Consider the following 24529-nt stretch of genomic DNA (forward strand, 5'->3'; position numbering starts at 1 on the left):
CCCCGATGCTCCCCATGCGGTGCGGATTTGCCGACCTCGAATGTTTTGGCACATGCCCGTTGTGTTCTTTTTCCCTTTGCTATCCCTTCAACCGCCGTCCTCTTGTCTTTGACGGGAACCAAAACAAGCAAAGAAAAAAAAACGAGAATTAGCAATCTTTGCTGCGAGACGACGGTGCACCGCTTTATGATTTGCGAACGACGACGACGACGAACGAGACGTGAGCGTGCACCTCGGACGGGAAGCACGCAGCCGGTCTCTCTCCCCATCCTCGCATCGCTGTTCGCATTCCCGCTCCCTCGGTGACGGGGGGCTCCAGAGTCAAGAAAGGGGAGAAGAAGGAGAAGAAGAAATAGAAGAAGAAGTGCGGAGGCAACAGAAGCGAAAGCGAGCAATGGCGGATTCGCATCGGCATGCGGAAGAGCCCAATGGCCCTTTGGATCCAGAGACTCTGTACACGAAGGAATACTGCATTGGTTAGTAGTGCTGGTCGTCTGGGCATGGCGTCGCGGGTTCCGGGCGGTTTTCTAATGCTGTTTGGCGATGGTAGGCGGCGGTAGCTTTGGCAAGGTGTTCAAGGGGTATGTCGTGGCCGAACGGGGCGGATGCGCTCTTCTCCTTTTTATCTGACAAGACTCCATCTGCTGACATTGACTCGTTCTTCGTCTCCCAAGGGTCGACAAGCGAAGCGGCCGCTCTGTTGCCATCAAGATCATCGACGTCGAGAATGCCGAGGACGAGGTCGAGGACATTATCCAGGAAATCGCCATCCTGTCCGAGCTGCAGTCTCCCTACGTGACGAAATACTACGGATCCTATGCAAAGGGCGCCGAGCTATGGATTGTCATGGAGTTTTGCGCCGGAGGGAGCTGCGCCGACCTTATGAAGCCGGGCATCATGGGCGAGGACTACATTGCAATCATCATAAGGGAGTTGCTGATGGGCCTGGATTACCTGCACACGGATAAGAAGCTGCATCGAGATATCAAAGGTGAGGAAGTCGAGCCTGTTTGGACGGGCGGCGCGACCAAGTTGTTGTGTGTGCTGATGCTTGCTTGCTAGCTGCCAATGTCCTGTTGGGAGCGAATGGCCAGGTCAAGCTGGCTGATTTTGGCGTGTCGGGCCAGCTCTCGGCCACCATGACGAAGAAGAACACATTCGTCGGGACTCCCTTCTGGATGGCACCCGAGGTCATTAAACAATCTGGATATGATCACAAGGCTGATATTTGGTCCCTCGGTATCACCGCCCTCGAGCTGGCCAACGGGGAGCCCCCTTACGCCGACATCCACCCGATGAAGGTTCTCTTCCTCATTCCGAAAAACCCGCCCCCACGGCTGGAGGGCAACTTTACCAAAGCCTTCAAGGACTTTGTCGAGCTGTGTCTGCAGCGCGATCCCAAGGAACGACCTACTGCCAGAGACCTACTGCGCCACCCCTTTATCCGAAAGGCAAAGAAGACGACATATCTCACCGAGCTCATCGAGCGGCATACCAGATGGGCGGCAACGCATAAGACGGATGAGGAGGAGACGTGGGAAACGCATGACAGCGTGCCGCCGCAGAGAACGCGAGTCAATGAAGACATGTGGGATTTCGGCACCGTCAGGCTCGTCAATGACCGCGGCAACCTGGTGAACCGACCTCCGATGCTCAACCCGCTGGGCGCGAGTGCTACCAACACAAGGGCGGCGCGGACCTCGGACGACTACGGAGAGAGGAGGCGGGAGCCGTCCAGCCCGACCAAGCTGAGGGAGCACGCCCTGCAGCCGAGCGATACTCTCAAGGCAACAAACTCGTCCAGCGCGGGGACATCCCGACAATCGAGCCCGCAGCGCAAGAATGTGCCAACACCAGCACAGCAGCAGCGGACACCAACACAGCAGCAGCGCGGCTTCACACCGAGAGGGGGCCCTCCGCCTCCCAGCCCGGTGGTGATCAAGACGACAAGCTGGGAGATCCACGAGACAACGCCTAGAGCTTCCAAAATCGTGACAGTACCGGCCTTGTCGCAACCGCAAGAGCCCCCCTCGCCTGATTACGACCGGGAGCTGCAAGCTCATCTGCAGCGCGACATGGGAATACTGAACCTGAATATAGATCTCCCCGATCCTGTCCCTACGCCCTCACCGCCCCCGCCGGCAGCCCCCGCGCATAGGAATATTTCGATACCCCCTGGTTTCGAGAAACCGCTGCCGCCAGCTCATGGTGTGTCGCAGCGTTCAACGAGCTCCAAGGGAGCGCGATACGACCTGGCCGAGATCCCGCCTTACAGAGGCCCATCTCCGAAGCCAGCACCGCAACCGCAGACGACCGTGCAGCGAACGGTAGCCCCTGTTGTGCCGCTCCCTCCAGTGGCTCGAGTGCCGGCCACGCCCACATCGGCAGCGCCGCCTGTGACCGTCACGGCTCCTCCACCACCTGCTCCTCCGTCTGCTCCGCATTCTGCGCCCGTGCCTGCGCCGACAGCGTCATCGTCTTCGTTGCGGTCACTGGGCCACTCACCGGGGGCGTTGGAAACCTTTCCGTCGCCCCCGGCTGCGAACCCCAATGGGGAGCTCGATGCTCTCAACGACGTCATCTTTCCCGCGCTGGAAGAGGCGCTCAAGCGACGGCAGATTCGATTACAGCATGTGTACAAGCCAGTGCCGAGCGGCTCGACCATGTCCCCAAAGCAGCAGCGAGCCGAGGCTGCGCACGAGAAAGTCCGCAAACTTGTCTATAAGCTGGCGCATGTTTGCAAGGAGATTGACTACCATGACAAAGCAGAGCCCGTTGGCATGGGAAGGGAAGTGGGCAACTTTCTGGAGGGCCTTCTCGAGGAGATTTTGGTTCGTGTCGAGCCGTTGGACGAGGACGAGGCTTAATGGGCGTAATGGGGATGTTATGACGACGAATTAATGACCTGCGCTTTTGTATTTTTCTTTCTTCTTTCTTTGTTCTTGGGATTTGGGACACTAGGTAAGTTTGTTACAACGACAAGAAAAACAATGAAAGGGAGAATCACAGACAATGAGCCATGACGAAGCCATGTGTAAGAAAACAGAAGAGCCCAGCGATCAGAGGGGATGTTGGAAACAAGCGGACGATGCGTTGTAAGAGCGATTCGAAGGTATGGAGGAAAGGGGACAAGCTGGAATGACGGATTAGACGCGCTTGATGTACTACTTTCTTTGCTGTATAGTGGTGATGAAGTACCATTAGAATTTGATAGCCCTCGATAGGAATGAATTCACGACACGACTTTGATGATGAATCAGTACTGGGAAGATGAAAGTTCTAAGGTTGTTACAGTTGTTACATGAGACTGAGGCTGTCGGCGATATGGCAATATGCAGCAGTCTCATCGATGTCATTACCTCGGTTCCTAGCAGCGAAGATCGCGATAAGGGAGCGATAAACAATTTACTAGTCCTAAACAAGTCTAGACTCAAGGCCCGGAGCTGCGCTCGGAAAGACGTCGCATTCCGCACTTTTTTCCGAAATCTGCACCTGAAAAACGGGGCAAAAGGGAGTCTCTCCAAGGCGGAAGAGAAGAAAAAAAATGAAGCGCCAAAACAGGTGCGAGTGTATTATTACTGTATGGAGGCAGGCGGCGCCGGCGCAGGCCGAGAGGGAGAGGAAAAAAAAAAAAGAGGTGCTCGGCTTAATGGGATTGGCCGCAAGAGACGACACTGCCGATTTGGAGAAGTGCGGTAATAACTTGGTGCTTTTTTTTTGGCACTTGATTTTTTGGAACTTGTTCCCTTTTTTTCCCTTGTTCTTGCTGAGCAGACTTGACTTCTACCTCTCTCCTCTCTTTATTTCCACCTTGTATATTTCTCCTCTTCTCTCGGTGTGCTTGGGGCCTTTTTTGGGTTTCTGTGGTGTGCCTGATAGCCTACGACTCGATTACCCTTACGTTCCGAAATACCTGAGACGTCTCTGTCCCCCTTGTTCAAGATGCTGTCACGAAGCTCTCTTAGGACCGCTCAGGTATGTTGCCACTCTGCGTTGCTTGTCTTCCGATGATGATGATGGAATTGGGATTGGGTCTTGGGTTTGAGCTTTTACTGCAGGATGGGGGGAGGATGACGTGGTGGAATGGTTGCGTCGTTGGAGAAGAGGCAGAGCAAAGAGGTGGAGGGGCTCGTGCTGAGCCGAGGTTGTCGCCGCGAGATTTTTCTCCCCATGCTTGAGGGCGATTCGAGATGATGCTCGGGAGAGGTTGCGGAGGGGAACAAAACAAAAAGACAAAAAGATGGATGATGACGAAGCGGGATCATGATGAGGACGACGAGGAGGTGACTGACATGCTGTACCCACAGGTCCTCCGTGCTGCTGCCCAGCCGCAGCAGCTGACCCGATCGTTCGCCACCGTCCAGTCCGACATCTTCAAGCCGGCCAAGTTCGGCGGCAAGTACACCGTCACGCTGATCCCCGGAGACGGCATCGGAGGCGAGGTGGCCGAGTCGGTCAAGACCATCTTCAAGGCCGACAACGTGCCCGTCGAGTGGGAGCAGATTGAGGTGTCGGGCGTGGAGGAGAGCGCGCTGCGCACCGAGGAGGCCTTCCGCGAGAGCGTCGCCTCGCTCAAGCGCAACAAGCTGGGCCTCAAGGGCATCCTGCACACGCCCGTCAGCCGGTCCGGCCACCAGAGCTTCAACGTGGCCATGCGCCAGGAGCTCGACATCTACGCCAGCATCTCGCTCATCAAGAACATCCCCGGCTACGAGACGCGCCACAAGGACGTCGACCTGTGCATCATCCGCGAGAACACCGAGGGCGAGTACTCGGGCCTCGAGCACCAGAGCGTGCCCGGCGTCGTCGAGTCGCTCAAGATCATCACCCGCGCCAAGTCGGAGCGCATCGCAAAGTTCGCCTTCGCCTTTGCCCTCGCCAACGGCCGCAAGAAGGTCACCTGCATCCACAAGGCCAACATCATGAAGCTCGCCGACGGCCTCTTCCGCAGCACCTTCCACCAGACCGCCAAGGAGTACCCGACCCTCGAGGTCAACGACATGATTGTCGACAACGCCTCCATGCAGGCCGTCTCCCGCCCCCAGCAGTTTGACGTCATGGTCATGCCCAACCTGTACGGCGGCATCCTGTCCAACATTGGCGCCGCCCTCGTCGGCGGGCCCGGCATCGTCCCCGGCTGCAACATGGGCCGCGAGATTGCCGTCTTCGAGCCCGGTTGCCGTCACGTCGGCCTGGATATTAAGGGCAAGGACCAGGCCAACCCCACGGCCATGATCCTCAGCGGCAGCATGCTCCTGCGACACCTGGGCCTTGACGACCATGCTAACCGCATCTCCAAGGCCGTCTACGGCGTCATTGCCGAGGGGTAAGTGATCTTTTGTTGAATCACGAGTGAGAAACGGATTTACTGACAGCTCCTATAGCAAGGTCCGCACTCGCGATATGGGCGGTGTTTCCACCACGCACGAGTTCACCAAGGCCATCCTCGACAAGATGGAGACCATCTAAGCACCCAAACCGCACACAAAGCAGACTTTGCCCAACCGCAAGGCGAAGCTGACCTGGAAAATATTCTGAAAACCCCCCCAAACACAACCACACCCTTTTTCTCCTCACACATTCCGCCGGGGTGTGTTTTGGGGGAAAAGAACTTGATACCTCAAACGTTAGAAGCCGAGGCCGATGCGCACAGCGACGCCGCCGATTTACGCAAAAAATCCAAGGGGCAAAGAGAGTAAAAAAAAAAGGACAGGGGGAGGCAGGGGAATCGACCTTCAGTGAGGGTTGAAGAGGGGAGATGGAAAAGGGGTAGTGTGTAACCTATGTTTAACATGAGCGTATGGAGTCTGAATACATAGAATTTTAAGGTACTGACAGGAGATGCTCTCGTTTTTCAGTGTGACTGACTGCAGGATCGCATTGTTTCATTCCGCAATGGTACCTATTGGTATTACCTTTTCAGTCAAAAAATCTAAACAAGTCTATGCTCTACAAGTCCTCAGCCGTTATTGAGCCACGCCTCAGATCTATCCTCGCCTCCTCCAACGGCTCAGGCGTCGTCACCGCCGCAACAATCCTCCTCAGTCCCTCATCCAAATACTCCCTCTCATGCGAAAACACGATCCGGAACCACCCCGGCTTCTCGGACCCGAACCTCGCCCCCGAAGCAAGAAAGACCTTGTGTCTCAGCAAAGCATCCATAACAGCCTGGTCGAGGTCCTCCGGCTCATCCTTTCGGTGCTTGCGAAATGTCCGTCCGAGATCTGCCCAGATGAAGAAGCCCGCGTTGACACCGGGAGCGTAGACGATGTCGTTGGTCTTGGCCCAGGTGGTGATGTGTTTGTAGTATGTGGATAGTTTGCGCTGGTTCTCCTTGATGTAAGTCTCGACCCAGGCGTCGTCTTCGAGAATGTTTGCGAGGACGTGCTCTGTCAGGGAGGATACTGATGTGAGCAGCACGAGGGGAAACAGGGCCGTCATCAAGTCGATGTTGTGCTGCGATATGATGGCTCCCAGACGGAGGCCGTTTGCGCCGAAATCCTTGGACATGCCCCATATGACGTGGACATATGCGGGATCAATCAGTCCCGTGAGATCGATGGACAGCACAGAGTGGAAGGGCGCAGGAGGGTGGCAAAGAGGAGGTTCCGCGTCGACTGTGTTTTCAAAGACGGACAGGGCGTAGATCTCGTCGCTGATGAGATGGAGCTTGTGCTTGTTGCATAGCTTGAGCAGGTCGATGAGGACGTGGAGGGGGTAACATCTTCCCAAAGGGTTATGCGGGTGACAGAGCAGCAAGGCCGTGACATTTTCTCCGTTGGCCTTTGCTTCAAGGATTCTGTCCTCGTATTTCTTGACGCAAGTATCTCCCAGAGGATCCTCGTCGCCGAAATCGACATACGCCAGCTTCGCCCCCGTCCTAATCGTCGCATCCCATGGAAAAGCCCCATAGTACGGTCTCCCAAGCAAGATCAAGTCCCCCGGATCGGCCAACGCCCATGAGATGTGTTCCACCGCAGCTGTGCATCCGCTCACAACAGCGACGTGTTCCGGCTTGATGGGGGACACGGCGTGAAGATGCTTGGTGAGAAAGGTTGCAATGGCGGAGCGGCTGCGCTTGAAGAAGTCGCCGTAGGTGAAGGCGGAGGTTGGGACGTGCAGGTGGGAGTGGAGGTGGGATTGCAGGGAGGCGTGCATGAGGGTGTTTTCGGCGACGGCGAGGTTGATGTGCCCCGAGGGATTGAGGGTTGGGTGGTATGGGTTTGTGAGGATGGAGAAGGAGGGGTCGGGGGTGGTGAGTTTGGAGGCGCGGGAGGAGAGGGACATGGTGTTTTTTTTTTATTGGGAGGATTGGAATTTTGTGTGTGTTGAGGGAGTTGTGGATGGGGATATGAAGAGAGATGTACAAGAGGTTGTGATGTTGAGGTTGCGAGGGGGGGAGAAGTTATAAGTTGGTGTTGAGAGGACACGAACTTGGTTGCCCTCCCCCCCAGCGAGCGAGATAGAAGCCAAAGCTTCGTACGAATACGGGACCTCGATGGCGATAAGGCTCAGACAGTGCAGTAAGCGGTTAACGTGACGAGCAAAAGTCAGTTCATGTTGTAGGAAAGGCTGGTGGCAGATAAGGTACGCATCGCTTACTCTGCTCGGCTCGTCGGCCGAGTTGCGGACGTGACAGACTTGTATAGGTAGTTGTAGGGAATTATACGCATGCTGCTGACTGTGACGACGCCAGCGGGGTTCTGGTGACGGAGACTTACCTTAGGCAGCAGAGCGTTACTGGAGGCCTTATCACCGACGTCTTGCTCGTTAATTTCCAGATACTATGGTGATGATCCATGGCTTGGTATGGAAGGCTGGCTCTTTGATGAAGCAAGAAGTGCTTCGTTATGCTTGATGTTGGCTACGAACCGGCTATCCAGCACTCGCAGTAAACCACTAAAAAAACAGCAAAGGAGCAGGGAACACGAAGCTCGATCTATGACGGTATAATACCTAGCTTGATGCCTACGCCGCAAAAAGCTAGTTTTACTCTCGACGTGTAAGGGCTACAACAACACGAGCCCAGTCCTAGACTGCTGACGGCTCAGACGAAAGAGAAGCGGTTCAGTGTCCAACACGCAGCATATAAACACTTGGCTTCAATGATTCAGTTTGAATCACCAGCCGTTCGAATTTTTTGAGGCAGAGTCATAAGTAGCATTTTTGTTCTTGAGTCTAGGCATGGTGTTGGTTGAAAGCGTCCAAGTTGGCAAGGCAGTGCAGTCAATTGCATCGGTCGGATCGGGGGATTGAATTCCCGTCCACTCACACAAAAAGTACCTAGTACTAACCAACCCCTCCATTGGCCTGGCCTGGGCGCATGGCGGGGTGACTCCGATTTCTGCTATGACTCTGCATCCGATATAATTTTTTTTTTATTATCTGATTTTCCAGCCTCGAGATATCCCAACGTCCCAACTTACCCTCAACCACCACAAAACCCGCAAACCATGGCCGACAACCAACCCGCTGCCGGCGATGCCGTCGCCGAGGTCACCGCCGCCGCGTCCAAGCTGCACCTCGACGAGGTCACGGGCGAGATGATCTCCAAGACGGAGCTCAAGAAGCGCCAGAAGGCCCGCGAGAAGGAGGCCGCCAAGAAGGAGAAGGAGGCTGCCCACAAGGACAAGAAGCCCGCGCAGGCCGCTGGCAACAAGAACGCCGAGGCTGCTGAGAAGGAGCTCACCCCCAACCAGGTATGCGATGCGCCGGGGGGGGGGGGCTTCACCGGTCCCGATCCTGATGAGGGCCATGCTAACTAACGGATGACAACAGTACTTTGAGATTCGATCAAGAACCGTCAACGAGCTCCATGCCAAGGGCAAGGCTTACCCCCACAAGGTGCGCATCAACAGATTCTGGGCGACCTTATTAAAGGGCTCCAGTTGCTCACCATCTTATAGTTCCATGTCACATACGACATCCGCAAGTTTGCCGAGGAATTCTCCAACCTCAAGAACGGCGAGTACGACAAGAGCAAGATGCTTTCGCTCGCTGGCCGAGTCTACGTCCGACGATCTGCAGGCAGCAAGCTGTACTTTTATGATATTCGCTCCGAGGTATGCCATCCCGTGGTAACCTGCGATACTGAATCGTCATTCTAACATTTTCCAGGGCGTTCGTCTCCAAGTCCTTGCCCAGGCTGACAACCGCGAGGAGGGCACTCCCGACTTTGACGAGCAGCACCTCCACCTCCGCCGTGGTGATATCATCGGTTCGTATATGAAGCACAACTGAAATTGACGGCTCTAACCTCCGCTATCAGGCATCCGAGGCTACCCTACCCGAACCAACCCCAAGACCAAGCAGGGATCCGGCGACTACTCCGGTGAACTTTCTATTGCGGCCGTTGAAGTCATTCTTCTGTCGCCCTGCTTGCACCAGGTAGGCCACTGTGACTGTATCCAAGGCGTGTTCGTTCTCTAACTCTGTCAGATCCCCGATGACCACTATGGCTTCAAGAACCCCGAGCAGCGGTTCCGCCAGCGATACCTCGATCTCATGATGAACGACAACGTCCGAAACGTCTTCATCACCCGTGCCAAGGTTGACTCTTACATCCGCCGCTGGTTCGACGACCGGGACTTCATCGCCGTGCAGACCCCCATGCTCAACGCCATTGCTGGTGGCGCCACCGCTAAGCCTTTCATCACCCACCACAACGATCTGGATATGGACATGTACCTCCGTATCGCCCCTGAGCTGTACCTCAAGATGCTCGTCGTCGGTGGCCTGAACCGAGTCTACGAGATGGGCCGACAGTTCAGAAACGAGAGCATGGACTTGACTCACAACCCTGGTACGTTTTACCACTCCCATGCTCAGGCCGGTATGTACTGACAATGCTGCAGAGTTCACCACTCTCGAGTTCTATATGGCTTACGCCGATTACTATGACCTCATGGACATGACCGAGGAGCTCGTCACCGGCCTCGTCAAGCACATCCACGGTTCTTACAAGACCAAGTACCACAACATCAAGGGCGAGGAGGTTGAGATCAACTGGGAGGGCCCCTGGCGCCGCATTGAGATGATTCCCACCCTGGAGGAGTGTGTCGGCGAGAAGTTCCCTCCTGCCGACGAGCTTCACACCGACGAGGCCAACGAGTTCTTCCGGAGAATCCTCAAGAAGACTGGTGTTGAGTGCAACCCGCCTCTGACCAACGCCCGCATGCTGGATGCTCTCGTTGGAGAGTTCCTCGAGTCTCAATGCGTAAGTTGATGGCGAGCATCAATAACTTATCCAACGTCTTCGCTAACGTTTTCTCTAGATCAACCCCACCTTCATCACTGGCCACCCCAAGATGATGTCTCCTCTGGCCAAGAGCTCCCGCGACACCCCCGGCCTTTGCGAGCGATTCGAGGCCTTCGTCTGCAAGAAGGAGATTGTCAATGCGTGAGTACAACAACTCCTCTGCTACGTTCTTCGTGACGGAAGTACTGACACAATGTAGATACACCGAGTTGAACGTTGCTGCTGAGCAGCGTGAGCGATTCGAGGAGCAGGCCCGACAGAAGGCTCAGGGTGACGATGAAGCGCAGGGCGTCGACGAGACCTTCTGCCGCGCCCTCGAGCACGGCCTCCCCCCCACTGGTGGCTGGGGCATGGGTATCGACCGAATGATGATGTTCTTGACCGACAACTACAGCATTAGAGAAGTCCTGGCCTTCCCTACCATGAAGCCGGAGCAGACTGTCGGCGTGACTGAGAAGGCTGCCGAGGGCCTCGGACAGGCATAGACGAGTGCTTGAAACGAAAGAAGACAAAAAGAGAAAAATATTGGGCTTGGATGGGACTTTTGAGTTGAAGGATGAACTATTGGTGATCTGATAGAGTGTTGTTCCAGAAACAGCATCTTATACCGATGTAGAAGACCAGAATAAAGTGCTTTCTCCGGTATACAATCCAACCTTCCAACAGATGTGCCAAGCCAAGGTTGACCCGATGAATAAGAGGGTATCAAGAAAATTCATACATATATATCATATGTCTAGAAAAAAGCCTTAAAGACCAAAATAGCAACGCCACCAACGCCTTATACCATGCATCAAGACCATACAGCCCGCTCTTAGAATTGCACCCGACGCTTGCGGCCGGTGTACTTTGACGTAGCCTTGACAATCTTGCCCTTGCGCTCCATCTGCTCCTTTTTCTTGACGATCCACGCCTTGCTCCCCTTTTTGAGCTGCGCGTTATTCGCCTTGAGCCTCTTCCGCGCATCCAGCACGTCGACATTGTCCATGCCGTCCACAACGCCAGTGATGTCCGTGTTTCCGCCCTCGCCGCCATTGTTGCCGACGGTGAGCACGAGGTACAGCTTGACGTTTTTGGTGCCGGGGTCGTCCTCGAGGATACCCGCGCCGAAGCCCGCTTTGACGGCGGCCTGGGTGATCATGTTGCGCTGGGTGTCGTTCTTGGGGTAGAACTGGCAGACGGCGCGGCCGCCCCTCCTCAGCGAGGCGTAAAGGCCGTTGAAGAAGCGGTTCAGTCGCCCCGTGGGCGAAGTCTCGCTCGACTCGGCGCTGCACAGCCACTGGATTGCCGAGATGCTAATCGCGGCGTCAAAGGTGCCCGCGCGAAAGGGCACGCCCTGGCCAATGTCGGCGAGCAGGAGGTCGCCCTCGACGTCCCTCTGCAGCGCAATGTCGAGCATGGAGGGGGAGACGTCCATGCCGATCCAGGTGTGCGGGCCGCCGTCGGACGGGTCGACGGCGGAGAGGATCTCGCCTGAGAGGCCGCTGCCGCAGCCGACGTCGAGGATGAGGGAGGGGGATTTCAGGTCGAGCAGCTCGAGGGCGCGGCGGGTCATGGAGGCTTGGATGTTTTGGATGCGGGAGCTGGTTGTGTATTTGCGGGCTTCGGTGTCGTCGTAGTGGACGTCGGCCGCGCTGGGATAATATGGTTAGAGTTGGTGTTGATAGGGATGGAGGGGGATGGAGGAGGAGGAGGGGGCTTACAGAGAGTCCTCGGGGCGAGACATTGTGGCGGGTTAGGGAGTTTGGTGCTTATGATATTGGTGATAGGCTTTGAGAATCATTCAATGCTCGCTGAAGGAAGAAATATGCAGCAATGGGTGTGGATGCGGTTGTCGTCTGTTTTTTCTTTGTTGCTGGGTCGTTGGCGTTGCGCTGAGGCGGGCGCATCGCGACATTTTTTTGTGGGTGTTATCGATAAGCTTAAGGTGCATGGCTGATAAGCGGCGAAGCTCGACATGTGATGTTGCTTTCGTACGTACGGCAAAGTGCCCGTATACATTGGCCTCGAGGATAATTAATGGGAATCTATGCTTGGAGAAAAGAAAACTCTCTTATTGTTGTACCCCATCTATAGGTCGTCATTCTCAGCGCTACAAAGCTTCGTATAAGAGCATCGTGTGGTTGCGTCCTTGAGCCTTGTCGGAGCGGGAAAAGCAATAGTTCCGCATGACGACAGCCCCACGAGCTAGATCCATGCAGCTCATCCCATGTATGTACATACAAGCACATGAACGTGTCCACAGCAGCTCACCCCTGTCTAAGTCGTTCGTCCGCTTCCTTCGTCTTCTCTAACCTGTCGCCGCCTCTACCGCCTTCTCCAAGCTTGCCGCAATTCCTCTCTATACCAATCAATCCGGTATCCGACCACGCCTTCTCGACAATCTACAGCTCGACACATTCAGACAAGACAACATGTGGATCTTACCCCTGCTGGGCTACGCCGGCGCCATCCTCGGCTTCTGCTTCCTGACGCTGTCCATCGCGTCCGGGCTCTACTACCTGTCGGAGCTGGTGGAGGAGCACACCGTCCTGGCGAAGCGCCTGCTCACGCGCTTGATTCAGATCATCATTGGCGTGCAGGTTGCGCTCTGGCTCCTCGACGGCTTTCCCTTCTGGGCGACGGTGTTGGGCATCTTTTCGCATGTGGTGTATCTGGGCAACATGCGCAAGTTTCCCTTTGTGCAGCTCACGGATCCGCTGTTTCTGCTGTCTTGCGGTATGTTTCTCTTTGCCATGCGACTGGGTGGGGCGTATACTGACGTGGGCTGTAGTCCTGGTCTTGTGCGATCACTATGTTTGGTTTCGACACTTTGCCGATACTCAGGCGCGAGCTTATACCCGAACCTCGTACTATGACAAGGTGGACGTGCCGACCTTTACCATGATCGCGTCGTACTTCGGTCTGTGCGTCTGGCTGGTGCCCTTTGCGCTGTTTGTCAGCTTGTCCGCCGGCGACAATGTGCTGCCTACCATGGGCACCGAACCTGTTCGCGGCATGGAGGGAAAGAGCCGGCCACAGGGCCTGGTCAAGGCCGTTGTGGACTGGGTTCGCGGCTTGATTGGGGATATGGCTGGCACCGGGATGGACCGGCCATGAAGATTCTATCGCTGCTGTGAGACGCTTGGCATAGGGCCGGCTCGATGAGCTTCTGACGATTACGCCACTCCGATCAAACGACCTTAGATCTTCTGAGATAGGGTACCGAGAGCCATGGGCGTCAATTGCTATGCCCCATCTCTGCGATGAACCATCTCCGGCGGTCAAAGTCATAATGACTGCTGCCGCTTCTTCTTCGCGGCTCTTCTAGAGTGGCACAGTAACGCGCACAGGGTTGAGGATGATCCGGCAGGTCGACATGTCGAGTGGCGGCCTTGGGAAAGGCGGTTCGACCGTCGCGGAATGAATGCTGGCGACATGGCTTCTTGTGCCACTCTTGGTCTGCCATCCGTGGCTTGCCCTGCTGGTGATGTTGGTCTTCCGAGGGTTCTTGAGCGGGTGAAGAGTCTGCTAACAATTTCCACAGGCAGTCTCTCTGTACCGTCGATCCAAGCGTAATGCAAGTCAATGACCAGCAATCTTGAGAGTAAACTTCCTCTATGGCGGTGCAACATAGGAGCTTCTACGCCGCATCCGCCAGTCTCAACGATGCTCAACTGTCCGCGCTGAAACGTGTGGGTTGCCTTCGACATTTTCAGTGACATAGAGCAGGGCGTCGCTTCTGAATCTGTCGATCGTCCATAACTTGAGAACTGAGCAACTACGGACCATTGAGTCTCTTGGGAAACGTGTAAATATGCTGCTCTGGGCTCAGTTGACCGTGGATCTCGGATATGTATACAACATTTCCTGGACCCCGACTATATAAGTCAAGGAATGGGAAGTCGCTCGCACGGCCAGATGCAGGCCAGCTTAGCATCTCGACGTACAAATTCATCAAATACACCGATTGTTATTGGCAACGTATGATGCTAGTGACATAAAAGATAACCATTGCTCATGTCGTGACACATAGAGTGAAGCCCTTGCGGCCCTCCTGTACCCTCAAAGATGCAAACCGCATCAATGGCAGCGCGGAAAAGGAAAAAGACGAAAAAAGAAGAGAAGGAAAGAAAATCGACGGGATTACGGCCTTGCATCAAGGCTTGCGACCCTCACCCTCGTGACCCTCCTGGTTCCCTTGCCAGAAATTCTTGTCTACCTTGTCGTCTGGTGCCGTTTGACCATGGTCGAATTTCTTCTCAAAGTCTTCGTTGCTGTTTCCATCATAAATCGATCAGCTTCCATCACTGCCTCCAGCTTCACTTCAAGATATCAACAAACGATTGTAGAACATATCATCAAGGGACAAAATAACAATACAGAAGGCAGAGGAAGAAGGGGGGAGTTCTTACTGCTTCCGGACCTCCTCCTTTTGCTCCTTGGTGAGCTCCTCCGATTTGTTAACGCCGGGCATGCTGAGGTTGGAAATCTTGGGCTGAGGGACGCTGCCCTTTTTGGATTTTTTCTGCGTCTCTTCGGATGGCGGCTTGTCGCTTTCTTGCTTGACGGCGGGAGTGAGACGAGGGATGGTTTGGTGGAATGGGCGGTTGAGTGAGGGTGCTTGTGTTGTGCGGATGAGGCTTCGGGGGGTGAGGGTGCGGAGGTGGAGGGTTGATGACATTTTGGGCTGTGCGATTTGAATTGATGGTTGTTGATATTTTTCTTTGGTTATGAGAGTGGTTGTTGATGAGTTTGAGATTGGAGATTGGAATTAGAATTGGAATTGGAGAGTTTGGAAGTTGCTTGAGGCTGATGTTGTGATACGTGATACCTGTTGTAAGTACATTCGCCTCATGGTGATCTGGTGACGTCAGGGCATCATGACATCACTTTTCAGAATGATGCGATGTGTTTTTGGGTTTCAGTAAGCGAATGCAGTTTGAAGCAGTAGATTGGCAAGAGAGATGAGCTTTGGTATGAAGAAATGAGAATGTTCTCATTGAGGCAGTGATTAACATTAAGTGAAGTGTGAAGGAAATACGCCGCTCTAAGCCGTCGATAACAATGCGCTTCCTATCCAACAACAACAGCAACAACAACAACAAAGGAAACCAACCAAGAACAACATGGTAAACACAAGCATAAATCAGCCTCTCAAGCCTCAGACGCAATGCGAATCAGCGGCGACCCCATGCCCGCGCCCTTCCCCCACGCCTCATGCGCCTTCTTGATGTCGTCAAAGTCCCAGATGGCCTTGATGGGCACGCGAATGGTGCCGTCCTTGACCATGTCGAGCAGCGTGCGCAGTTCAGGCTGATACGTCTTCTGGTTGCGGGTGATGCCGAAGAAGGTGGTTGACCTGTTGCATCCGACCTTGAGCGACTTGGAGAGCATCTTGATCATTGCGGGAAAAGGAGAGCGCGGCTTTCCGTCGTCGGTGAGAGAGGAGAGGTTGTTCCCGTAGGCGACGAGGATGCTGGGCTCCTCGAGCGTCAGGATCGAGTACGACTCGTCGAAGCTCTCGAAGCCGAGGGCGTCAAAGACGGCGTGAACACCCCCAATCTCCTTCATGGCCTTGATCCAGTCCTTGTTGGTGTAGACAAAGGGGTGAGCGCCCGCTTCCTTGAGAGCCTCGTGGTTGCGCTCGGCAGCGGTGCCGTACACGGTCGCGCCCTGGAGGAGACAGAGGTACATGAGGCCTTGGCCGACGGCACCGCTGATGCCATGGATGAAGACGCGCTGGCCGGCGGAGACCTTTGCGCTGCGATGCACCATTCCGTAGGCCGTGGTCCAGTCGAGGGCCAGAGCGGCGGCCTGCTGGAGGTCGACGCCGTCGGGGATGGCGACGAGATGCTTCTCCTCGATGTTGATGAACTCGGCATCGGCGTCGTACTTGGTCATGGCGACGACCATGTCTCCCTCTTTGAACTTTGAGCAGCCGGGCCCGTTGACGGAGACGCGGCCGGAGAAGCAGTAGCCGGGGGTCAGGGGGGCGGAGCGCTGGAGCGGGTAGACGCCGAGGCGCATGTTGACGTCTGCGCCAGAGAAGCCGGCGTAAAAGATCTTGACCTGGACGTGGTTCTTGGGCGGAGGGGGAAGTTGTTCGGTGACGATTTGGAGGGCGGTGGAGGGGGAGCCGTAGGCGGTGATGACGACTTTGCGGTTGGGGATGGACATGTTTGTGGTGAGGTGTAAGTGGTGAAGTTTGGTGTAAGTGGTGATGTTTGGTGTAAGTGGTGAGGCTGGTCTTGAGGTGACAAGACTCGGTTCGGGGATGTTGATGAATGTGAGTTTGTTGGTATTCGGGAGTTTATGCGTTGATGCTGTGGATTACTTCTCTTGTATGGTTGTGTGTGTTTGTCGTCTGTGGTGATGCTTGATGCTGAGCATTCCATGTTCCTCAACAGCGACATCACGTCCTATTTATGTTCCTCGACATCTTCCCCATCCTCGTCAATGCCCAATCCTTCCATCGTCACTCGGACCATCTTGATGCCATGTGTCCAAATCACGGCCCTCAAGCAGCGCCATGGCTTCCAAGCCACTTTGCAAACCCATCCATCCTGACAACGCTTGGAACACTAACAAGAGTGAAGTCATACCGACCGGTCGGGCCACCAAGAACAAGGGGGGGAGAAACATTGCTAGATTAGGAAATTGCGAGAGCGAAAGCGAAGGCTTAGGTAATAAGGACCGGGACAGCTTTAAGCCTTGTGGAACTTCCGTGCTCCGATGTTTCTCTGCTGGTTGACTGGCGTTTGCTTTCATATCTGGTGGCCCCCCTTGCCATGGATCCTTCGTGGCATGTCGGCGGCACGGAGGTCAACAGGGGGGGAACTTTAGGCCGGTTGGGCGTTTTGTGGCTTGCTGGACTGCCGATGGTCCTGGGACGTACCTGAAGTGCCGTTGCAGTTGATATGTACCGTTCAAGAAAGCATAAATTGTTGTATATAGATGGTAGATTTGAGCATAGAATATCTCATATCAGTCCAAAACATTTAGCAGCAGACTCTGTCTGAAAATCTCTACACAATGCCTGTAATCGTGCTCGTCAACTACCTTACTGCGTAACATCCCAGGTACTTCCGTCTCTCCACCATCGGCGTCAAGCCACACCCGCTCGGCACGACTCTGGCCCGCGTGGCGCCCCGTGGCTGGCCCGCATCTGCAGCTCTTGCCTACTAAACCCCCTTTGATCCTCTTTAACACGCTGATCCCCGACGTCCGACGTCCGACTCCGACCCTCAAGACGCCCAAATATCATCAAGCCAGACTCTCATCAAGATGCACCATATCGAGCCTTGCCTGTTCAGCCTTGCCGAATGCATGAGACACGTCCTCTAGACGCGCTGCCCGATGACGAGGCCCTCGTTTATGAGCCGAACCGACACTTGGAGACGATACTTCGTCAACTGATGTGAACAGCTTGCTCTGCTGATTGGAGCTTGAGATGACTCACGCGGGCGCTCATTGGAAGCTCAGAATGTCGAGACACGAATGCAACACCCTCCGAACCTGGAAGTGCGTATATCTGTTCCTTTGGCGTCTGTGAAGCTGTCATTGCTGTCGCCTGCTGCCATCCGGTTCCCCATGGAGAAGCAGGGGATTGCGCAGCGGCTTCATCAGCGTCTGCCTGCCTGCAGCATGTGGAGGAGCACTTAGCTCTAACATTCAATGCCAACTGTTCTTTCAAGATGACTCGGACCCTAGAAACCAACAATGAGTTAGTCGATGTAGATGCCGGGTCGGTCTGCCAGATTTGGCACATACCTACGCAACGATCGATAAGTGACAGAAATCCTGAAGGATCCCATACTACTAGCCTACACCATGTTTGGAAATTCCATCAGCAGCAGTTGCACCGAGTATATGAGCCTCGCGAGCCGTCACAGGGAGAGAACAGTGGTCAAAGGTCGTGTCAATGCCGGTGCAAAGGGTTCAAGAATATCTTTCTATACGGCAATATACCATATATTGCAAGCTCATTCGCTACAAGTCACTAACTACATGTCTATCTATCGCCATGTGCCTCAAAAGATGCAATCCCAGCCATGAAAAGCGTCGAACAAGTTAACACAGAATGAAACAATCCATCTCACCCCTAATTCTGCACGCCATTCCTCATCAACGAAGCCAGCTTGTGCCTCGCGCTCTCTTTCGCCCGGCTGGCCGAATCGACTCTCGGAGTGGCATCATACCTCTCGCCGTCCTCGAACCCTACTTTCTGCGGTCGAGGTGGAGGAGGAGGCGGCGCATGGTGAGGTGCCGGCTGGGCTGTCGTATAGTACGACTCGTCCCACTCAGGAGCAGATGCACCATTGGTCTGGACGCTCTGCTGGCTCTGCTGCGTCTCTATGCTGATGGACTGGCGAGGCCGCTCCTCCCGTCTCTTGCGACGCACTGCCGAATTCTGAGATGTTGAAGGTGGTTGAACATTCTCAAGATTTGAAGACGCAGAGAAGCGCTTGGAGCCGTAGTCGTTCTGCGACTGACCCTCATCGTCCGTGTCGACCTGGTCCTCCATCTCGTCTTCATACGCCCGCAGCTCGCTCCGCATTGCCAGACTGGCACAGATGCTCCGTGCGTCCTCGATGGCGGCTTTCCTTGCCTTCAAGGCAGTGCGGCGATCCCGCGTCTCCTTGTTCTCGGCGGCAATGGCCTCAATCGTGGAATCCGGCATGCGCAGAATCTCAACGGGGTTGAAGAGGCCGAGCATCCGCAGAAGCAGATGTCGCTCGACGACCTGGGTGATTGCGTTGCGCGTGAATATCCGCGCCGTCAGGTCGTAGTAGATGAGCATCTTCTCGAGCACTTCTTCCGCCTCGGTGTAGCTACCGCCATTCTCAGTGGCTTCCGCGCGCCACTTGATGAGACGCTGTTCGTACTCCGGATCATATGGCTGCAGCTCCAGCTCCAAGTCGTCGGTCAGTCTCTTGAGCTCCTTCTCGGCCTCGTCCATCATCTCCTTCATCTTTCTCTCCAAGAAGTGGAATCTCAGGGCATCTCTCATCCTGAGTGGCCACACATGGTCAATCACGTCAGCGAGGAACTCGTTGCAAATGACTCCGACGTTGTCCTTGTACTCTTGAGCCAGGACCGGCCAGTTCCGGGAAAAGTCTTGGAACAAGATATAGGGAGCCCGGGGGTTGGAGTCGAGGGGAAGCTCGTTTCCGCGAATTTGTCGAAGCAGCGGCTCGACTTCTCTCTGCGCAAACTCCTTCTTTGCCTGGTCTCCTACGACTCCCGCCGCCGGCAGGTTCACACCAGAGCCGGAAGAGGGAGCAAAGTTGACTTTGCTGCCGTGCTGGCGGAAGAGGCGCGAGAACCGTTCACTCTCTTCGCGGACACGGGCCCGCAACTTTTGCGCCGGTGTTCCCTTGGGGCTGGATCGTCTTGAGAAGAAGGACTCCCCTACCGGGTTTTTGTAGTTGCCGTTGACAGCAGGCGTGACGAGGTTGCCTGATGCCGAGAAGAGCTCGCCCATTTCGAAGCGCATCTCCTCAATGGTGTCCTTTCCCGATCCCATGGCCTTGAGCTCGGCTTCGCACTGCTCGAGGGCCTGTTGGATCTGTCTCCGGAGAGACTTGACGTGCTTTCCGACATGTCGCTGAAGCTGCGAGCTGAGCTTCTGCCGCAGGGCCTCAACCCCCCACATGTGAGGTGGCAGAGCGGCCCATTTGCCCCTTGTGAAGAAGTCGGCTTCCCGTCGTGATCGCTCCTCGGCAGACGACCAGTAGTCGCCTGGTCCGGGGTTGAGCAAGACATACCAGCCGAGCTTGAAGTTGTTTTCGGGGTCCCTGTTCGTCACGAGCCCGATGAATTTGTCTTCGAGGCCGATGCCCTCCGTCATGTCCGGCTTCGTCAAGACGCCGATTGTGCGCGACCCGGAAGGGTCAAAGTGGCGTGCTTTTTTCAAAATGGGCGCCTGCACATAGTCGTTGTTGCCGCCAATGACGGCCAGTATGATTGTCCGGCTGCTCTTCATGTATCGATCAGAGAGCATCTCAATGGTCTGGATGTCCGCCTCGGACTGATCCCGGTTCGCCACGCGAACAAGGCCCGGCAGGTCAACGAGACTCAGCATGGGCATTTCCGGCCCAGACTTCTCCACGACGAGAATGTCGCGTGCGGCAAATCGACCGGGGATGCTGCGCGGCGCAATGAGCTCCGTGGCCTCGCGCATCAAGCCGTCAAAGGACGTGTCGATGCCGACGTCGCCCCCAAACTGCAGCAAGCGGGCCTGCTCATTGTACGGACGATTCTTGTCCGGAATGATGGACACGCTGAGATTTGTCTCCTTGGATCTTCTCAAGCGAATCTCTGTTGCGAAGCGTGTGCATGCTCCGGCGTCTCGGGGGAAGGGCGTGCCGCTGAGGGCTTCGAGGACGGAGCTTTTGCCGGCGGACTGGTCGCCCACGACGACGATTTGAGGTAGCTTGACATTGTCTAGCTGGGCGAACTGGAGCTTGTCGATGAGGTCGAGCAGGCCCCTTTGTTCGTCTGCGAGGCCTTGGGCTTGCAGGGAAGACCCGAGGGTTGGGGCCATGGTGGGATTTGGGGGTGAGGAGTTGTACAACATGGATCCCATCTGTCAATTCCAAGTATAAGATTGACCGAAGGAGTTGTAACAGAGAGATGTTCTATTTGCAAGAGGGAGGTGTTGATGATCTGGTTATATATACATTTAATCAATGCTCAATAAGAGGCAGCCTAGATTCAGCGGGTATATGCCGCCGCCCTTGAGCGTATCTAGATCGATAGTGACAGACAGACAGACAAACTCCCCCTTTTTTTCGCCACTCTTACCCGCTTTCCAAACTGGCGTATTCGTTGGGGGCTTTTGCCGCTGGATGACGCGTTTGCATACGAATTCACTCGAGGCAGCCATTTAGCACATAATATCTTGTCCCGAGCCAAATAACAAACCTAACCAAGAATCTTGGCAGTTTCTTTGGAAGCGTTTGTTGCATGTCTTACGTAGGCTGCCGGAATAAGAAAGTGTGGCGAAGTCAGATTGTGGCGCTGGGTCTTGTGGCAGTGCAATGCTTGTGCCGAGGGATTGAATGGGAGTTAAGATCGCAGGATTGAGAGTGAATGTCTGCTTGTGCGAAGCTGATGAGGTGAAAGTGAGTTCCTTGATGCCTCTACTCGCGGACATAGAAGTAAATCAGTATGAATTGTCCCTTTACATCTTCTTGATAAACATGATACCAGTCTTGCGTGAACCATCTTCCAATTGTCCCATCGTCGTGCACACCGAAATGCCAGTCTCCACATCCAACAACCACCTAGACTAGGTGGCTCTCCGTACTCCCCATTCTTCAAGCAAGGTCCGACCTATATACCATGGAAAAAGCCCAATGAAGAAATAATACTTCACGAGGGTCAAGTATACTGGCAAACAGATATCCAACAACCACGCCAGGCCTCGCAAAATCCAGGCTGCAGAATGGCAAAAGTAACTGAGTAGATAACCGCATGATCCAAGCAGAAAGAGAAAAGCAGATGTGAGCATGATGGCCATGCCGGAAAACCAAGCTATCTCGAGCTTAGTCTTGGTGTCGAGATCTCTGTACGCTTCTCGTAGCGCCAGCAGGCGGGAATACCATTCGCGTGGTACCCGGCGTGTCTCGTTCTGGGGTTGCTCTGGGTGGACTTGTCCGTTGGTATCAGCCGGTTTTGGAACTCCGTTCTCGTTTACCGGCTGAGGTTCTTCAGCTTCTTTGGCAGGCATCTCATCTTCTTTGTCAGGGAACCAAGCCCGCGCTGCCCTCCTAAGTGCATCAGGCGTTTCCTGAACGCCTGTATCGTCAACTTGCTGAGATTTTTCAACCTCTTTGGCAGGCGTCTCATCCTCTTTGTCAAGGAACCAAGCCCGCGCTGCCCTCCTAAGCGCATCAGGTACTTCTTGGGTCTCCTCAAGATCGTCTGGCTGAGATTCTTGAACAACCTTGGTTGGTGTCTCGGTGGCTTTGTCACGAGAAAGCTCAGACTGGGCCGCTTCCTCCAGCTCGCTCGTGTCAACATCTTCCACCTCGGGCTCAACCGATTGGTCATTTTCCTTGTCACGGACGATTGATGCCATCCTTCTTAAATCAGCAACTAGCGAGGCCAGTGGTTCCTCGCCAAGGTCAGGTCCATCGTTTGCTCTCACGCGGTTCCACGGCCAACGATCGATACGCCCGGGTGTCGGAATCCTCCAGCTGGGGTCACTAAATAAGGAAAAGTATCCCATTGACTCCAGGCCACGGCCCGGCCCACTAATCAGGTCCATGCTATTATTGAAGCTCTTGTACATGGCTTCACTGAGCTCGCGGTCAGATGTTATGGGATAAGCTGGAGGAAAAGGAATTAGCAGGACGAATGTATGATGAGGGATGGCTGCTTACAATATGCAAGCATATCTTCTGGTCCGCTGCAGCAAATCTCGAAGAACAATCTGTCATGTATCGCCTGGGGTGCCCAGCTCGGAGTTCTGCGGCTTTGGGCAAGTCTCATGCGCTTCAGGAACATCCAAAACCTCACACAGGGCTGCTGGCGAAAAAATCTATCCAACAGCCAGTCCAGCTTGTTGGAACGAAGATTTCCATAATCAGGAGACTCCCAGTCCAAGTCGACGCACATCGCCCATATTGCAAACATTACCATGGACATATTCCTGTCAATATCATATGTCTCCATCGTTCCGCCTAATACATATAGTTAGTATTTCCATCAAAGCCAAGAGGAAAGAGATGGTACCTAGTCTTTCGTAAATCGCGTCAAACCCAGACCCTACGTCAGTCTCGCCAAGCCTTGTTTCTTCCAAGAACCTCGCTCCAGCAAGATTTTCAATGCGGTGCTGCCTCAGATCGCGATGCTCGCTCGGCCAAAACTTCACTTTGGGCTCCAACGCCCGTCCTTCTCGTAGCATGAATTGCGAGAGCCCTTCAATATACGCCGCCTGCGTGGCCGCGTGTTCGCCCACGAGATTCTTGCCCACCTCGCAGGGTTCCGTCAGATACCATTCCACCAGGTCAATGAATGCATCTTTCCGGTTGAACACAACCCTTGAGCCATGAAACGCGTGATCGATCAAGAGACCATTGATCTTTTGGAAGTGGCTCGTAGAGATCTTGGTAAACTTGAAGCAGAATTCGTCGTTCATGCCAAAACGCCGGTTCCAGCCCGCGTTGGGCATCAACATACCGTTTTCAAAATGTGTATAGTTGTTGGTTGCTTTTGTGACGGGAAGATCCTCCATCATGGAGTTCGTTCCACTGCCGTAGATCGCGTCAATCATCAAATGCCTGCCAACCGCCCGCCGCGCCCTCACCTCTGGATTCGCATCTTCGTTCGGCTCGGGCAAAAATTCGTTTCTCAAGACGAGCATGAGCCGGGGGGAGATTGGTGCAAACATGTGAAAGCGAGGAGACTTCGTGATATATTTGCCAGAGGTCTCGTCGAAATGAGATGTCGTCGGCCCTTCTGTCACATTGTAGCAATTGTCTGTGAGGACAAACTCTTCGTCCGGATTTGTTGGTGTGCAAATAGCCATGTACATTCCGCAGATGTGACTGACGAAGAAGTCGGCGATGGGGGAGTAGATGCTCTCGAATATTGTCTCCCTCCAAGCCCCTTGTGCGTCCATGTCAAAGTCAATGATTGTCTCGAGACTCTGCAGCCACACGTCAATGGGCCTGGTGAAGCCGTGCTTTGTCATGTACTCCTGTAGGAGCTCCTTGTCGCCGTCGTCATACTCTTGCAGGCTGGTGAGGTTGTACTTCCGGTGATATTGTTCCCCACGATAGGTGAGCAAAAAGATGAACTTGCGCAGGATATCCTTTTCGCTTCTCTTCAACCATATTGTCGACTTGCCCTCTTCGTACGCCTTGATGATCTTTCGATACACGCAGCTCGCTCGGTTTTCCAGAACGCCAAACTTCTTCTCGAGCTTGCCCTGTTCTTTAGCCGGCTTTGTCGTGTCCACGTACATGTTCTCCACGCCACAGACCCGCCTCACCAGGCATTCATCGATGCGATAGTCGTCAGATAGAGAAAGGCTGTTGATCACATCGTCTCCAGGATACATCTTGTTCTTCTTGCCTCGCTTCTTGGGCTTCCCCCTGTTGGCCTTGTCGGGGGGCACATACTTGTGAGAGAAGTTCCTGAGCAGGAACTGGGGGATGAAATGCTGGTATTCTGGCTTTCTGGTCTCCATGCTTGTCCCTCAGGGTGATTTCGGTGCATTCGATGTTGATGGATGAAAGGGAGATAAACTCTTGATGCCTGATTCAGCTGAGGCGGGGT

General features: G+C 54.5%; 10 protein-coding genes across 10 annotated transcripts; 4 read left to right on the plus strand and 6 right to left on the minus strand.

Annotated features, from left to right (window-relative positions):
• Window positions 1–394: 394 nt before the first annotated feature.
• TRIREDRAFT_57016 (germinal center kinase) lies at window positions 395–2867 on the plus strand (the record flags this gene model as incomplete). Its single annotated transcript, XM_006962613.1, has 5 exons — window positions 395–476; window positions 551–581; window positions 675–991; window positions 1063–2220; window positions 2356–2867. 5 exons carry the CDS (start codon window positions 395–397, stop codon window positions 2865–2867), a joined length of 2100 nt encoding a protein of 699 aa, XP_006962675.1.
• A 967-nt stretch (window positions 2868–3834) lies between these two features.
• Window positions 3835–5698, plus strand: TRIREDRAFT_120378 (isocitrate dehydrogenase, subunit 1, NAD dependent, mitochondrial). The gene is made up of 3 exons (XM_006962614.1): window positions 3835–3975; window positions 4335–5326; window positions 5385–5698. The coding sequence occupies exons 1-3, from the start codon at window positions 3943–3945 to the stop codon at window positions 5467–5469; spliced, it is 1110 nt and encodes a 369-aa protein (XP_006962676.1). The 5' UTR covers window positions 3835–3942; the 3' UTR covers window positions 5470–5698.
• A 251-nt stretch (window positions 5699–5949) lies between these two features.
• On the minus strand, window positions 5950–7287 carry TRIREDRAFT_56572 (uncharacterized protein; the record flags this gene model as incomplete). Its single annotated transcript, XM_006962831.1, has 1 exon — window positions 5950–7287. The coding sequence occupies one exon, from the start codon at window positions 7285–7287 to the stop codon at window positions 5950–5952; it is 1338 nt and encodes a 445-aa protein (XP_006962893.1).
• Window positions 7288–8433: 1146 nt separating this feature from the next.
• On the plus strand, window positions 8434–10759 carry TRIREDRAFT_72615 (Lysyl-tRNA synthetase, class II). Its single transcript, XM_006962615.1, has 10 exons — window positions 8434–8492; window positions 8529–8699; window positions 8779–8844; window positions 8907–9062; window positions 9118–9217; window positions 9269–9387; window positions 9439–9802; window positions 9855–10216; window positions 10275–10399; window positions 10458–10759. Exons 1-10 carry the CDS (start codon window positions 8454–8456, stop codon window positions 10741–10743), a joined length of 1788 nt encoding a protein of 595 aa, XP_006962677.1. The 5' UTR covers window positions 8434–8453; the 3' UTR covers window positions 10744–10759.
• Window positions 10760–11072: 313 nt separating this feature from the next.
• Window positions 11073–11984, minus strand: TRIREDRAFT_2591 (uncharacterized protein; the record flags this gene model as incomplete). The annotated part of the gene is made up of 2 exons (XM_006962427.1): window positions 11073–11892; window positions 11962–11984. 2 exons carry the CDS (start codon window positions 11982–11984, stop codon window positions 11073–11075), a joined length of 843 nt encoding a protein of 280 aa, XP_006962489.1.
• A 688-nt stretch (window positions 11985–12672) lies between these two features.
• On the plus strand, window positions 12673–13357 carry TRIREDRAFT_56792 (uncharacterized protein; the record flags this gene model as incomplete). The annotated part of the gene is made up of 2 exons (XM_006962616.1): window positions 12673–12976; window positions 13032–13357. 2 exons carry the CDS (start codon window positions 12673–12675, stop codon window positions 13355–13357), a joined length of 630 nt encoding a protein of 209 aa, XP_006962678.1.
• A 1039-nt stretch (window positions 13358–14396) lies between these two features.
• TRIREDRAFT_104272 (uncharacterized protein) lies at window positions 14397–14921 on the minus strand (the record flags this gene model as incomplete). The annotated part of the gene is made up of 2 exons (XM_006962832.1): window positions 14397–14514; window positions 14653–14921. The coding sequence occupies 2 exons, from the start codon at window positions 14919–14921 to the stop codon at window positions 14397–14399; spliced, it is 387 nt and encodes a 128-aa protein (XP_006962894.1).
• A 473-nt stretch (window positions 14922–15394) lies between these two features.
• TRIREDRAFT_56326 (uncharacterized protein) lies at window positions 15395–16417 on the minus strand (the record flags this gene model as incomplete). The annotated part of the gene is made up of 1 exon (XM_006962833.1): window positions 15395–16417. One exon carries the CDS (start codon window positions 16415–16417, stop codon window positions 15395–15397), a length of 1023 nt encoding a protein of 340 aa, XP_006962895.1.
• A 1924-nt stretch (window positions 16418–18341) lies between these two features.
• Window positions 18342–20808, minus strand: TRIREDRAFT_75290 (uncharacterized protein; the record flags this gene model as incomplete). Its single annotated transcript, XM_006962834.1, has 1 exon — window positions 18342–20808. Exon 1 carries the CDS (start codon window positions 20784–20786, stop codon window positions 18342–18344), a length of 2445 nt encoding a protein of 814 aa, XP_006962896.1. The 5' UTR covers window positions 20787–20808.
• A 234-nt stretch (window positions 20809–21042) lies between these two features.
• On the minus strand, window positions 21043–24444 carry TRIREDRAFT_120381 (uncharacterized protein; the record flags this gene model as incomplete). The annotated part of the gene is made up of 5 exons (XM_006962835.1): window positions 22982–24444; window positions 22630–22929; window positions 21616–22576; window positions 21218–21384; window positions 21043–21086 (listed from the first exon to the last, which is right to left on the minus strand). Exons 1-5 carry the CDS (start codon window positions 24438–24440, stop codon window positions 21043–21045), a joined length of 2931 nt encoding a protein of 976 aa, XP_006962897.1. The 5' UTR covers window positions 24441–24444.
• Between the last annotated feature and the right edge of the window lie 85 nt (window positions 24445–24529).

This window comes from Trichoderma reesei (assembly GCF_000167675.1).
Source record: "Trichoderma reesei QM6a unplaced genomic scaffold TRIREscaffold_3, whole genome shotgun sequence".
NCBI classification, from domain to species: domain Eukaryota; kingdom Fungi; phylum Ascomycota; class Sordariomycetes; order Hypocreales; family Hypocreaceae; genus Trichoderma; species Trichoderma reesei.

Bases quoted from the DNA above. Each gene is read 5' to 3' on its own strand.
- TRIREDRAFT_120378 (XM_006962614.1), top strand. From the start codon at position 3,943: ATGCTGTCACGAAGCTCTCTTAGGACCGCTCAG. The intron at 3,976-4,334 runs GTATGTTGCCAC...GCCCAGCCGCAG, and splicing joins GCTCTCTTAGGACCGCTCAG to CAGCTGACCCGATCGTTCGC. The intron at 5,327-5,384 runs GTAAGTGATCTT...CAGCTCCTATAG, and splicing joins TACGGCGTCATTGCCGAGGG to CAAGGTCCGCACTCGCGATA.
- TRIREDRAFT_72615 (XM_006962615.1), top strand. From the start codon at position 8,454: ATGGCCGACAACCAACCCGCTGCCGGCGATGCCGTCGCC. The intron at 8,493-8,528 runs GAGGTCACCGCC...CTGCACCTCGAC, and splicing joins CTGCCGGCGATGCCGTCGCC to GAGGTCACGGGCGAGATGAT. The intron at 10,217-10,274 runs GTAAGTTGATGG...CGTTTTCTCTAG, and splicing joins AGTTCCTCGAGTCTCAATGC to ATCAACCCCACCTTCATCAC.